Here is a 15275-nt window from a genome sequence, read left to right as displayed (position 1 = left end):
CACTAACCAGTTGAAAACCACTGGGGATTGCCCCTGGGTCAGTTGAGCACTAGTTGGATGGTATCTCCTCCCACCAATAAAATAAAATAAGAAATGAAAATAATGTTCAGCTGGTGATGTGGTTCAGTGGTCTGAAGTACAGGTCTTATACACCTGAGGTTCTGTACTCAGTATCCAATCCTGGAGTAAGCCTTAAGCCCAGGCAGATGTGGCCCAGAAACCAAAACATAATTTTTTATTTTGATTTATTACTTTCTGGGCAGATGAGTACTCAGGGCTCTGTGTTCCGGAATGACCTCTGGCAATGCCAAGGACTAACCCAGGGTTAGATACATGCAATGCAAGTGCCCTAAGCCTTATGTTGTCTCTTGGGCCCGGATTAGTCACTTTTGCACTTGGATGTGCAAAGTGTCACCATCCCTACTGCAAATGGGTTGTGGGGAGGAGGCTACTTGAACTGGGCATGAGCAGATGTCTCCATCAATACTGTGTGGTGCCCTGAGGTATACATAAACCTGCTTTCTTCTCCTCACTCCATCATGAGGCAGCCTGGTATAAAATACCCGGGCTTCCTGGGAATCTCAAACTCTGTCCAGGGCAGGCCTGGGGTGAGTCTCCTGGGGTGTCCACTGGCACACATCCATATCGCCAGCCTCCCTTGCTGGGTACTGGTGCTCTCTCAAGTCATTGTTACTTCTGATAAATTCAGTTGGATCAGAGCCCAGAAGCTGGATTTTATTACCTTAAATCTCCCCCACGGACATCAGCAGATTTTTTAAACCAATAAAATCTATGTTCCCTGTTTGCTGTTGCTACACATTGTAAGCAGAGAAAGATCTCCCATCTGCATTTTATATTTTCCGACAATTATACAGAGTGATGAATTATTTGCATTTGCTATCTTAGACTAGGAAAATCCATAGGCATATTTAACTTGGATATACAATAATTAATGAGCAGAATAAATATTTAAAATATTTTTCTTGTTTATCATGCATATACATAAAGCATTTATATTCAGTCCTTTATAATCTGAATATTAATGTAGCATTTGAGACATGGCTGCCTTGCTGCCACCACTGGACCAAACATCTACTTAATAAATATTTATTAGATGCCTTTTGTGAGTGAATTCCTCACACATACCAAAGCTCCTGACAATGGGAGATGCCAGAAGATTTAGTATCCCAGACTCTGAAGGTCCCAATAAAAAGAACATGATAGTAGCTTCATTGCTAACGGTTTAGTGTGGACCAGGGTAGGTTAATGTTCCATTTTCTCTTCCTTACTCTATCAGGAAGCAGCCTAGTATAAAGCTTTGTGGCCTGCACATTGATCTGGTCCTACTGGTCTCTCCCAACCCAGAGTGAAGAGACACATCAAGGTGAGAGCACAGAGACCAGGATCCTGGAGGTATCTGGTAGCACCATACTTGCCACAGAGTGGGAGGCTCAGAGCTTGTGAGCTCTTGGCCTTTTGACTGTCCCTGTGTCTTAGTATTCCAAGCACCATTTTCGTTATTAGTTTTTGTTTGAGGGTTATTTTTTGAGGGGAGGCCTGTCACTTCCAGTGGTGCTCAGGTTCTATTTCAGGATCTGTGCCCAGGAGTGATTCCTGTCTCAGAATTTAAATTGGGGTCAGCTATGCAAGGCAAGTAAGTACCTTAAACCCTGTACTATCTATAACCATAAGGCCAACAAACAGTGCTTATTGGACTGCCCTACAAGATCTTGCAAATATCCAAATATAATTAATTGGGGGTTAAATAGTCTACATATAAATTTTAGGGAGGGGAAAACATGTTTAACTCATTATTGCACTTTTTTCTCAAAGAGTTTATAAAGAACTGGTTTTAATTTTTTACTTAAATCTTGATAGAATTTACCTGTGAGGTCTCTGGATCTGGGACTTCTTTGTGACTACATGTTGATTACTATTCCTTTATTTTTAATAGTTTTACTTGGGTTGTATGTTTCCTTTGTATTACCATATTTTTCACTCTATAAGATGCACCTGACCATAAGATGCACATAGTTTTTAGATGCTCTCTTCCTCTGAACTCAGGCTTCAGCTCCAGGTGGCATTTGGTCTATGAGACATATCTTTGGGGTGGGGAAAGTACGTCTTATGGTACAAAAAATATGGTAGTTTTCTCTATACCATTTGTTTAAGTTACTTAATTTATTGGCCTATAGTTCATAGCATTCCTAATTTGCTCCTTACATTTTTATCAGATTGATGATGACACAAGTTCTTATGTATGATTCTAGTAATTTTTAGCTAGTCTTTCTATTTCTAGTACTTCTCTTTTTTTGGTCAATCTAATTCAAACCTTACATATTCTATTTATCTGTTCAAACAATCAGCTTTTGGTTTCATTTGTTTTCTTATTTTTCTGTTATACAGTTAATTTTTGCTTTAATATTTATCTCCATCTTTTTACTGGCTTTAGTTTTAGTTTCATCCCCATTCCCTCTCTCCTCTTTTAATCTAGAGTGCTAGGTAGTTGGCTTGAAATATTTACATTTAGATCATTTATTTTTGTTTCTTTTTGGAACACACACAGTGGTACTCAGGGGTTACTACTGAACTCAGGAATTATTCCTGGTGGTGCTCTGGGGGCCAAATGAGATGCCAGGGATCAAACCTGGTTGTATCAAGAAAAGTTCCCTACCTGCTATACTATTTATCGCTCTGGCCCGTATTCTTTTTTGATGTAAGTATTTACAGATTCAAATTCATTCTGGATATTGCTTTAGCTGCATCCCATATGCAATGACATTTACTTCCATGTGCAATCCCATCTGTAAGAAGAGTTTCTGGCTCCTCTAGCAGAATCGGATCTTAATCTTTTAATCTCTGCATTGTGAGAGGTTCCTGGCATGGAAAAGACATATGGATCCTACAGCTCCTGATGTATTTCTCCCTTGGCCAACCCTGGAGAATCTATTGTTTCTTGTTATTCTAGTGCATTTTCTTTGAGTATGTGTAAAATAAATCCCCATGGTTTGTGAGAGACCACCCCAGCCACCATATCTCTGACCCCAGTTGGATGCGTCTGAAGTAGGTAGGGTAGCCACAATGGATTAAGTCAGTCAGGAGAGAACCATGAAGTCAGTATATACCTGGTGGTATCTCTCTCAGTGCCAAGCAGAACTCTTTCTTTGTTAAACCAATACCAATTCACCAAGGGAGAAAGAAGAGAGAGAGTGTGTGTGTGTGAGAAAGAGAGAGAGAGAAGTAACTATCTAGGTGGGCTTTTACATATCAAAGGAAAGATTTATGGGAAAGGGGAAGATGAGAGCCTGCCTTTATTTTGGGTTAATAGCTGGGTGTTATCTACATGTATGTAAAGCTATGTTCATAGCACGTGTGATATGTGGGTATTTATTGATTGGGTACAGAAATGTGACCTTATCCAGACTGAGCGGGATGGAAAAAAAAAAAGTATTACTAAAATAGAGCCCCTACTCTTTCTAGTTCTAGAATTCATCTGGACTTTCTCTTTAAAAAGAATTCTTGTTTTTAAAATAATAGTTTGTTTTCAACATTCCCCACTTCCTGCCCCAAAGCACACATATACCATTCAGCTACACATAACGAAGACAGAGTTGCATTAGCTAGAAGACTGATATTTAAAGGTGTAGACAAATTTGATTTACTTGATGATGAGTTTGGCAGGTTCTCCAGACCCCTGGACTTTACATTGCCTCTTCATCTCTCATTGTAGTGTCTAGGGAGTATCAGCACTTGTGTTTCTGCTGGGTTGGCACTAACAACCCATGCATGGCCTTCCTATGCATTGGTGCTGAGAGTGGAGAATAGGAGGGAACCCAATCACCCCTCTCTCACCCATGATCCAGATGCTGCTCTTGCCTCTGGCACCTTGAACTTCTACCTGCCTCTCTCAGAAGCTCTAGGTGAGACAGGTAAGAAGGGGGCTGATTAGTAAAAGGAGCACATAGAAAGTCGAAAAAGCTTCCAGAGATTTTTCTAGAGGCAGGACTATGGAGGGCCAATGAGCTTTGTCAGGGTTTTATTTCCATCTCCCCAATAACTAGGAAGATATATTTTCCTCTTTTCAGGCAGAGGGCTCCCTTCATCCAAACCATCATGCAATCTAACTATGAATGAGGGGGTCTCCTCATTCAGGAGCTACTTTGGGGATTGTGCTGTGAGGGTCTTTCTTCCGTTACTCATGTTCCATTGCTCATGGCCTAGTGCCCATGCTAACCAACTGTGCTCTAGTGGTCTCTAAGAACTCTGCCCTTATCTCAGCTACTCTGCTCTTCCTTCTCTCACACAGCAAAAATCGTCTCCACCGAGGACTGTCTAGCAAGTCTCATAAGCATGAGCCGCTACAGCATGGACTCGTCCATTTCTGCCATTAACCACAGAGGTGCACTGCCCACCACCTCCTCCGTGTACTGTAAGAGGCAGAACTCTGCAGATGGTCCTCTCGGGGGACACTCAGCCCTCACAGCTGGTGGTCCTCACTGCAGCACCACGGTCCCCAGAGGCACCACAGCACCTGGACTGAGGCCCCCAGGCTCCAGCCCCAAAAGAAAAGGGACCTCTCTGGATGGAATCAGATGTGGTAATATAGCCCTAAGAGGGTTCCCCATTCCCAGCTTCCCCCCTTCAAAACCACCACATGTGTGTATGCGTTTGTGGGGGAGGGTTGTTTTTGCAAATGGGACCATGGGGAAATTAGAAATTTTCACAAGCACCTCTATGGTTTTTATTGCTCTCAAAGGCACCTGACCTCAACCTTTGACTGTAAGTAAAGAAATTGATGTCTCAGAGTAAGCTAGACTGCAAGAAAAAGTGGACTCCAAATTGCACAAGGATCCAAAGACTAGAGAAATTTGTTTTGTTGTTTAAGAGTTCCAGGATGAAGGATGTGTCTGAATTCAAGGACTCCCACTCTATGGCTTTGTAAGTCTCAACAGTCTCCTTGTCCTGGGCCATGAGAGGTCAGGAAGGCAGAAAGGAAAAAAGGAGGGCCCAGAGAGATAGCACAGTGGCGTTTGCCTTGCAAGCAGCCGATCCAAGATCAAAGGTGGTTGGTTCGAATCCCGGTGTCCCATATGGTCCCCCGTGCCTGCCAGGAGCTATTTCTGAGCAGACAGCCAGGAGTAACCCCTGAGCACCGCTGGGTGTGCCCCCCCCCAAAAAAAAAGGAAAAAAGGAAGTGGATACGGTCTGGTGGGCTTCCCTAGCCCTGGGGGTGGGAGCAGAGCACAGGCCTTTTGCATTTCATCTGGTCTGTCAAGGCATCAATGAATACAGGCAGGCTTCCTGTCAGAAAAAAAACAAAAAACAAAGAAGCAAGTGATACTCAAGACTTTCCCCTTGCCCAGTGGGCAGCACATGCAAAAACGAACAAACAAAAAAATTTAAACAAACAATAAAATATTGGCAGAGCCAGTTCTCAGCACATGCCCACCATGCTGGTGACTGGGTCACTCACTCCTGGGTCACTAAAGCAACTTCAGCCTTGGATTCAGAAACAGGGTCCTGTGGTATATGTAGTAGGTAATTTTGGTAATCTTGTGGGAAGTAGGGTCCAAGGTGTGGAGTTGAATACCTACAGCATCACTTCCTGATGTGTGACCTCTTACATATTTAACCTCTGCACAGTCTCCTTTGCACCATTGGTTGTTGTATTTCATGTTTGTTTTGGGGAGGAGGTGTGCTCTAGGGGGAGTAGGGGTTTATATTTTGGTTCTGATGCCATATCTGGTTGTATTCAGGGTTTACTTCTAGCCTTGAGCTCAGGAGTCACAGATACCTCTGCAACTGGGGAGATTTCACAGGCCTAGCGGCCAAGGAATCTCCATCTTATTCCTCGAGGACTCCACAAGGGTTGGTGGTTTCCTTTGGCAAGCCACATTTCTGTGCTTTGGCTCACCACCTATGACCTGAGCAAGCATCATAATAGCTTTTTTTTTTTTTTTTTTTTAGTTTTGTGATCACACCCAGCAGTGCTCAGAACTTACTCCTAGCTCTGTGCACTCCTGGCTGTGATCTCCTAGCAGAGACCATATGTGGGCCTAGAGATAAAACCCAGGGTAGCACATGCGGGGCAAATGCCCTATACTTGTACTATCTCTCTAGTCCCTCACCAACTATTTTTTATGGTCAAAGGTCCTCCAGATACACTCCCTGAATAGTCACAGCTGACCCTGAAGAAGCCTTATTGACTAAGAAGGGGAGGCAGGTGGGTCGCTGGAGGGGAAGGTAGCCCAAGGGATGGTTCTTCCATTTATGGATATTCTATCAAAAGTCAGGCTCCCTACAGCTCACCCATTGCCCCCTCCTCCCCCCCCAAAAAAAAAACAAACAAAAAAACAAACCCAGCTGCTGTTACACACCCAGACAGAAGAGTTGATGAGTGAGGGCAGCACTGAGTCTGGCTGCCTCAGCACTCCGGACTACAGGGAAGAGACATTGCATCATCTCATCTCTCAGAACAAGAGAGGGAAAATACCTGGAGTGAATGGAAATGGAGGATGGGAGTGTTTCCACAGCTCAACCCATCAAGTTGGCACAATATCTGGCACAGTCATGAGCTTAATAGACATTCATTGTCTCTATGTCCCTAACAGGGCCCCAATGCCCTCAGGCTGTGCCTTCCCCACTGTCCTGCCCTACTTCTCCCTATCCTTCTGCCTTTAAGTGGCCTACTGGCTTGTTAATTTGGGCCTCTCCAGAAGTGCTCAGCGATCTGGTGGCACTGGGGGTAGCACTGTAGATAGTGCTGTGGAAGATGCATATACTTCATCCCAAGTTCCAGCCCTGGTACCGTGTGGCCCTCTCTGTGCCCTGCAAGAGTGTGGCCCATCATCATGGGGCAATAATTGAGTTGTTTGCTGGTGGCTGAGTACCACTGAGGGTAACACCGGGGCCCCTGAGTGCAGCCTGAGATCATCCCTGCAAGAAAAGATTTGCTCCCTTTCATTCAGGTCAGTGGAAGCTCATGTCCCACTTTTTCAGCATAGAAAAACTGGAGCAGGAAGGGAGTATCAATTTGGATGGAGAATTCCATCCTCACCAATTAACTGCACCAGCTCAGTGCTTCTGGCTCCCCATAGGAGGGAGATTTAGGACCCCTCAAAGATCTTAAAAACAATGCTATGCCCAGTCCCTCTAGCCATCTTCGGAAGTATCCTACCACACCACTTCAATCACTCTTCCACCCTCCATAGTCCTCACCTCTGTAGCCCTTTGTTCTGGAGTTAATCCTGACAGTATCCCAGAGCTGTTTCTGGGAGCTCAACTCTTCAAATGGGTTGTGATGGAAAAAACCTCCCTCCAGCACCCACTGCCATGCACCCCAGCATGGCAAAAATTGATTGTCATTGTCTCACCACTTAGAGAAACCTCACTAGCACCTGGCTAATTCTCTGAACACTGCAGCAGCCATGATCTGCAGGACTCCAGGGCACTAAAACACTAAAACTGTTGCAGGGATTTACAGCTGAAGTTCATGGCTGAGCCTTTGTGATATGCTGAAGGGAAAGGAAATCATCCCATTTGTAGGAGTCTTTAATGCTGCCAAGGTTCCTTTTAACTGTGCTTTCTCTGGGGTGCTAAGTGGATCTGCAAATGCAAAAAAGCCCGGAGCACCTTTTTAGCAAGGAGTAGGGGAAGGTGGGGAAGAGCAAAGGCATAAGAGCAGTACCAGCAGCAGCCAGGAGAACAGAAAATAAGGTTTCAATTCCCACTGCCATAAATGCAGCCAGAAATTGAGGATGCTATTACAAAGAAAGGAATGAAAACAGATTGGGTAGGGAGCTGGTATCTCCCCCATAGAGGTGTTCCTCCTCTCTCACCCCCACACTGAGGTAGCTCAACAGGGTGAAGCACTTACTTTGCATGTGCTTTGCATGCAGGAACCCCTGGTTTGATCTTCAGCACCATATGATCCCCTAAGTACCTTTGGAGTGATTCCCAGGCACAGAGCCAGGAGTAACTCTGAGCATTCAGCATCACTGGTTGTCGTCAAGAAAAATAAACCAAACAAATGTTCTTTCCCTCTGCTTGCTCCTGCAGCATTTTATTCCTTTATCTGCAGACATTCTCCTCCCAGCTTCTCTTTAGGAACCTCTTATGCCTGAATCTTCCCCATATTCAGGAGAAAGGAGCCTGCCTTTTTGGGACATATATTAAAGAGCTATTTCTTGAGCACTGACTCTGGACACACTTTATTTATGACTCATAAATTTCTTATTTTTTAATTTGTCACATAGTGGATGCCAGTGATTATTTAAGTATTCTTAAATTAAATTGATAAACTGAGAAAGTGAAGGTCAAAGGAAGATGGGTAAAGTGTTGACCAAAAATTTGACTTCAACTTCCAAAGCCTGTCTTTCAAAACTATCACTGGAATTTTTTTTTTGTTTGTTTGTTTTTTGTTTGGAGACTATCCCCAGCTGGCCCTTGATAACCTTTGTGATATGCTTTCTACTGCTCTGTGCTCAGGGACCACAACCAGTCATGCCCAAGAGATCCTGGTGGTACCTGGGATAAAATCTGGGTCAGCAGCTGCTGAGCTTCTCCTCCCTCTTTCCTCAGAGTGCTGTGAACATACTTGCAAAAGAAATCACCAGAAGAGTTGCCCAACATGGCCCTGGTATGAAGTTCGCCTGGGCCCTCCTGTGGAAGAAAGACTTTCTGCAGGAGGGACCAGGCCTAAGTGGAGCTGAGACCTGGGCCCACTGTCCCTTCCCTAAACCCAGGCCTGTCCAGCTGGCTCCTGCTCAACTCCCAAGGGTCTTTAAGAGAGGGTGGGTCTTTCCTTTCAGATGCATTTTTGTGTTGGTTTGAGGGTCACACCCAGCAGTGCTCAGGGCTTATTCCTGCCTCTGAACTCAGAGATCACTGTTGGTTGGGCTCAAGCTTCTGCATTCAGAGGCATAAATAATTGTACACATGCACACTCGCGTGTGCACACGCATACACACACACACACACACACACACACACACACACACACACACACACACACACACACACGAATTGCCCTGTACTCTACTCCCTGACTCCTTACAGGTCAGATGGGAAAATCTCAAAGGGAAAGTAACCCACTTTGTTCCTTTAGGTGGAAGATATTTTCACATCCATCATGTCCTAGCCTTGTCCCCTCTCTTCTGCTTGGCCTGGCTGTGTCAGGTCAGACTCATCCATCTTTTGGACACCTCACTGCAGCTGGAGGTGAGAGAGAGGATTTATTATCTTTGCAAGCATCGATTGCTGCAAAGGCTTTACAAACCTGCCACCACAAGGTTCCATTTCTCCTCCTTCTAGACTGAGTTTTGGTGCTTGAGCTGGTGCATAAAATCCCAAGTATGGCAACTCCATTTATCTGCCTAGCGGTGCCTCAGAAGGACTGGGGTGGCCCTGCTCTGCTCCAACAGGAAATATGAGAAAGGTGCTTAGCGGGCAGAGAAGTCCAGTGCCTCCACAAGCTGGGTCACTCCCCGGGCCTGGCCCTTCCTCTACCCCCAGCCTTTTCAGCAAGCCAACTCCCCTGCTTGACAGCCCAGATGTGGCTCCTGGGGAAGCTGGACCCTGATTATATCCCCCAAAGGTTGAAGGTTCTGGGGATCAAGCAGGGAATCCACCAGCCTGGTGCATTTTCCTTCTTGCAAAATGTTGGAAACTAGATCTGACCTCTGCTCTGATCCCTCTAAGATCATTCTTGGCACCACAGACTTCCAGCTTTGTAATCAGAGCATCTATTATGGCCATGATTAACTCCCTCACAAAAGCGGACGGACCGAGAAGCCAAGACCATTTTCTTGCTGCTTAGCCCAGCCAATTGAGAGGCAGATGGCTCCCAAGGCAGGGAAATCACTTAGCAGCAGGCACCACATTCAGGAGCATGAATAATTCCCCACCCCCACCAACCTACTGTGAAACAACCCGCACCCTACTTACTGAAGGGGCCATGTGGGGAAAGTCTCAGACCAGCCCCTCTTGTCTATGGAAAAGCATACCCACAGGAGCTTATCTTCTGGGCCCTCTGATGAGGTATACTAATATAAGGGAAGGAAAGAAGGCAGAAAAGAAGGGAAATACCAGTGAAGGTATTTCAATCTCAAGCTCTGAATAATAGGAAAAGTGCCTTCTTTGTGTGGAATCTCAATTTACTTCCCTCCAGCTTGAAAATAGGGTGGTAAAATTGGAGATTAAGTCTAGAAATTTATCCCCACCACCACATGGCCTCTGAACATTGCTAGATATAATCCTGGAAGTCACCCACAATCCTACCCTTGCACTGAGTCTCTGCCTGAGTTGTATCATGAGGAATAGCCCCTAGTGGGGTACAGTCTGAGCACCACTTGTGTGATCTGAAAAAAAAAAACAAAACACCAAAGAAAATAAGATTCTAAGCTTAAAGGTCATCTGTTCAAGGATTAATCCATTGAGACACCTGCCGCATGAAAGAACTTTGTTGTCAACAGGTTAGAAGGGCTTAGGGCCTCACAGTAACCATCATGTTCTCACAGTGGCAAGAAGGGGTTGATTATCAAAGAAGAGTAGAGAGAAGTTTCCAGAAAGGCAGGATTGTAGGCTAGTGGGCACCACTCTGAACAATAAAATCCTCTTATGGACAAGGATTGGCTAAAACACTCCAGCAGGAGCATGAAAGGAGATTGTGCAAGGCTCTTTCCAATGACTTGAGACTATCACATTGGGAGCAATGAGGGACTGAAAGTAGAAAGGGCACCAGGGCTCCAGAAACAGACCAAAAAGGGGGAGAAGCTGAATTTCAAAAGGATATAGTCAACTATAGTCAAAAATCTCACTATCACTCTCCAGTTCTGCACCATGGAGTCTGCCTTGTGGCACATTGGGTCCAATGATAATCAAGCAGCTCTCAGTCCAGGTGGGCTGCAGATCCACACAGGACCTGCCCTTTGTGGTCATGCCAGGGAAAGGGACACTCAGCACTCGGCTCCTCTTTCTCTCATTTCTCCTCGGAAAAGTCATAAACCCCTTCAAGACTGGATTTCAGAGGGTCTAACCTGCAGCAGTTGAGAGAGACCTGAAGGCATTCTCAGTGTTCCCAGCCCCATCTGCACCTTTGTGTTTGTTTGTTTTTGGGCCACACCCAGTGACACTCACGGGTTACTCCTGGCTATGCACTCAGAAATCGCTCCTGGCTTGGGGCACCATATGGGATGGCAGGGGATCGAACCACGTTCCGTCCTAGGTTAGTGCGTGCAAGGCAAAAGCCCTACCACCTGCGCCACTGCTCTGGCCCCTGCACCTTTATTTTGGCACACTTTTCTTTTTGTTTGCTTTGGGCCTCCTCAACAATGATGGGAGCCACCAGGGCTAGTCCCCAGGAGTCATGTGGGGCAGGGGAGCAAATCCCAAATCTTGTGTAGGCGACATGCACTTCAGCCTGGAACCATCTCCCCTGGGCTTTTTCTGGTGCCCACATACCTAGGAGGCTATTGAAGCAGAGGTTGGCAGGAAAGATCTTTAAGCTCTAATGTAAAGCTAAATTGCAGTTGGTAAAGGAAGCTTCTAATGCTCCTTGTGTCCTGCAGGGAGGGGAGTGGTTGTGCTCCAGGGGACCTCCCCTTATCTCAGGCTCTGGTCACTCATGGTTTTCATCATGGGAAGTCACTGGACCATGAAGAACTCTATCCTAAGCCAGTTGGAGGGTGGTAGCCAACATGGGGTGGTACTAAGACGATGTGTCATGGTGTCCTTCTTTGTATCCAGCCTCAAGCCCTTCTTCGGACAGGCCGGATAGCAGGCAGCTGCGAGGCCGGAACCCCTCCACCTGGACTGTAGAGGATGTGGTATGGTTCGTGATGGATGCCGACCCCCAGTCTTTGGGCCCTCATGTGGAGCTCTTCAGAAAGCATGTACGCAAGAGGGAGGGGGCAACTGGGAGAGACAAGTGGGGGGGCATGGAAGAAGAGTGAGATTCCACTTGGGGAGGGAGCCTCTAAACTCAGTTCTCAGGTCACCATTTAAAGTTATAATAGTAAAAAATTGCAAAGTTGAGTTTAATAGGTTAGTTAAATAACTATTATAATGAGAGTTGCTTAGATCTGAGTTTTTAAGGGTAAAAATGATGTTTAAAGAAGAAAAGAAATGCTATTGTGTGCATGTATGTGAGAGATAAAGGGACTAAACTTATTAGTAATTGCAATCATTTTGTATTTTTTATTGTGATGATTTTTTTTCCTGGTTTTTGGATCACATCTGGTGGTGTTCAGGGCTGACTCAAGGAGCACTCTTGGCGGGGCTTGGGAGGCCATGGAAGATGCTAGATCAGCTGTTGCAAGGCAAGCAACCTAGCCATTGTGCTATCTCTTCATCCCCTTATTTTATGTTTATAAGAAAATTAATTATCCAATATATGCCATTAAACCATGAGTCTATACAAGGAGGTCTTTCAACTAAGTATAAACAAAAAAGTGTCAGAATTTGAAAAGACAAATAAACCTTTTGTTGACACAACCAATCATGTAAATATACTAGCTAACTTGCTGAATTATTCCATTTATGTTTTATAGTATATGCTACTATTAGGGCAAAAAGAAATTAAATTAACAATCTAAGAAGTAGTCATTAGAGTTTCAAACAAAGGTTCCTTATTTGGCTATCACCCCCTTTTCAGAAAAAAAAATTCTAGAGTCTCCCTAAAAATCTACCTTTTTAAACAAACAAGGAGAAAATGCTCCCCAATCACACCTGAGAACTGCCCCTTGAATCATTCCAATGTACCCAAGTTGAATTTGGAGAAACAATAAAGTACAGAGATAGAGGGAATCTAAGGCCTCACCAAGATCAAACAGATGAAACTTCCATCTTTGTCAATTCAGGCTGCCTAACTGAGTGCCAGAGGCATGCTAGTCTGAATACTAACATGATCCTTGTGTCTCTCAGTTCTAGAAGTGCTGAGACGAGGATACAGGTCTGCTTCTGCTGAGGTCCCCTTCTCAGGGCCTTATCTCTTATCTCATTGGCACCTGGGAAGAGGGTACCACAGAACATGCTGAGGTCACTTCTTTTTATCATTTATTTTATTCAGTTTTTGGTTTCAGAGGCATACCCAGCTGGGCTCGGGGTTTACTCCTGGCTTAGTCCTCAAAGTGTTCCCTGCCATTGCTTGGAAGACCAGATGTGTTGTCAGGAATCTAATCAGGGCCAACCACAAGCAAAGCAAACACCCTACCCAGTGTATATCTCCTCCTTGAGGTACCTTTTGTAAGGATATGTAGGGCCGTTCATGGTCTAATTGCCTACCCAAGTTTCCTTCTCTTAGCACAGTCACACTGGAAGTAAAGGTCTCATTTATGAGTTGGGCACATAAAAACATTCGGTACCCTGCATGTTTAGCTCCTGCTCTTTTAGCCCTAAGTCCAATGAAAAGATCAACATCTTCTATGGGATACTGGGATATGGGATACATGGGTGGGGTATGTGTGTTTCCTTTAATAAGGGGAGAGTAGGACATATATATATTTTTGCTTTGGGCCAGAGAGATACTACAAGAGATGAGGCACTTGCCTTGCACATAGATGAGATGGTTGCTGTGATTCTGGTTTAAATCCCTGGCACTGGCTTGAAGGAGAGTCAAGGAGGTCCCTGGAGGAGAAGGTGGATGCACTGGTGATGCACTGGTGTGATGGTGAAATCATGCACATGAGAAACTAGTATTAATAATATTGTAAACCATAGAATCTCTACCTATAAAAACTTTTTTAAAACAACTACAAATCCTAGGTAATGCATATGGCCCCTGAGTACCATCATTCTTGAGTACAAAGCCAGATATTGACTCTGAATACCACCAGACATAGTCCAAACCTCCCCCCCACAGTAAATAAACAAATCAATCATTTTTAAAAGATATTTTTGTGGGGTGGAGCAATGGCACAGTGGGAGGGTGTTTGCCTTGCACGTGGCTGACTCAGGATGGATAGTGGTTCGATCCTCTAGTGTCCCATATGGTCCCCCAAGCCAGGAGCGATTTCTAAGCGCATTGCCAGGAGTTACCCCTGAGCATCACCAGGTGTGTCCCCCTCAAATATTTACTTTATTCTTCAATTCTCAGATACATATTTCCCACTTTATAAATTATTATACTCTAAAACTGGAGTATGCTTATAGTCATTAATAAATTATACCTTACAGCTGTTAATAAAGCATTAACAGCTTAATCTGAATGTTCACTCCAGTTTCTCTATGTACATAAAGTAACATAAAGTGGACCTAGGGCCAGAGAGATAATGCAGGAATTAGGGCATTTGCCTGGCATTTTTTTTAGGGGTTGGAGAGATGGTAGAACAGGTAAGGCATTTGCCTTGCACACAGCTGACCCAAATTTGATACCTATCCTCTCCATATGGTCCCCTAAGCTTTCAGGAATAATTCCAGAAGCATAGATCCAGGAGTAATCCCTGAGCATTGTCGAATGCAGCCCAAAGAATGAAAATAAAAGCACTTGCCATGCATGTGACTGTGCCCAGTATGATTCCTGGCACTTCATGCAGCCAGGGCTAACTCCTGAGCTCAGAGACAGAAATGGGCCCTGAGCACCACTGAAAATTTGGCCCCAAGTCCCCTAAATAAATAAACAAATAAATAAATGATGTCTTGCCCTGGAACACAGAGATGTGACTGAGCAAATGCAGGTTCCCTTATATCCCCTGACCATACTTTCACTGTAGCCATCATTTCATCCCACTGATTATCTTCTGGACACTCTGCTTTCTGATCCTGTCCCACTAGGAGATCGATGGCCATGCTCTCCTACTGCTGAAGAGTGACATGATCATGAAATACTTGGGCCTGAAGCTGGGGCCAGCGCTGAAGCTCTGCTACCACATTGACAAACTGAAGCAAGCCAAGTTCTGATGGTTTCAAAAAGACAGGTGCAAAATCCAGAATCCAGATTTCAAATGATCTTCTGCCTTATCAATGCCCATTGTAAAATACAATCTCTTCTTAACAATAATAGCCACCAAATATATATATATATATTTATGTATATATGTGTGTATCAAGTCACAAAGACTTGGCTTTCTTATAAAACTTGTCCATCTTTACCTTAAAAAAAATTCAACATTCATTTTGAAAGATGTCTTTGGGTTAACCATTTGCTAAAAAATAAAAAATAAAGGACAAAAAAAAGTAAAAAAGAAAAGTTTATTGTCTTTAACATTCCTGATAGGCTGGTTACCCTGAGAGAGGGTCCTATTTTTGTAATGTGAAAGTGGTGGACTGAATGTTGCTAT

General features: G+C 44.4%; 1 protein-coding gene across 1 annotated transcript in view; it reads left to right on the top strand.

Annotated features, from left to right (window-relative positions):
- The window catches only part of SCML4 (Scm polycomb group protein like 4), a 44963-nt gene extending 29970 nt beyond the window's left edge, over positions 1 to 14993 (top strand). Inside the window, exons 5-7 of the mRNA XM_049771202.1 lie at positions 4307 to 4597; positions 11746 to 11891; positions 14770 to 14993. Coding sequence (XP_049627159.1) covers positions 4307 to 4597; positions 11746 to 11891; positions 14770 to 14895 — 563 coding nt within the window. The 3' untranslated portion in view covers positions 14896 to 14993. The remainder of the gene's footprint in view (positions 1 to 4306; positions 4598 to 11745; positions 11892 to 14769) is intronic.
- The last annotated feature ends 282 nt before the right edge of the window (positions 14994 to 15275 follow it).

The sequence above is a fragment of the Suncus etruscus genome, chromosome 4 (assembly GCF_024139225.1).
Source record: "Suncus etruscus isolate mSunEtr1 chromosome 4, mSunEtr1.pri.cur, whole genome shotgun sequence".
Lineage (NCBI taxonomy): Eukaryota > Metazoa > Chordata > Mammalia > Eulipotyphla > Soricidae > Suncus > Suncus etruscus.
This window is presented reverse-complemented; position numbering and strand designations above follow the sequence as displayed.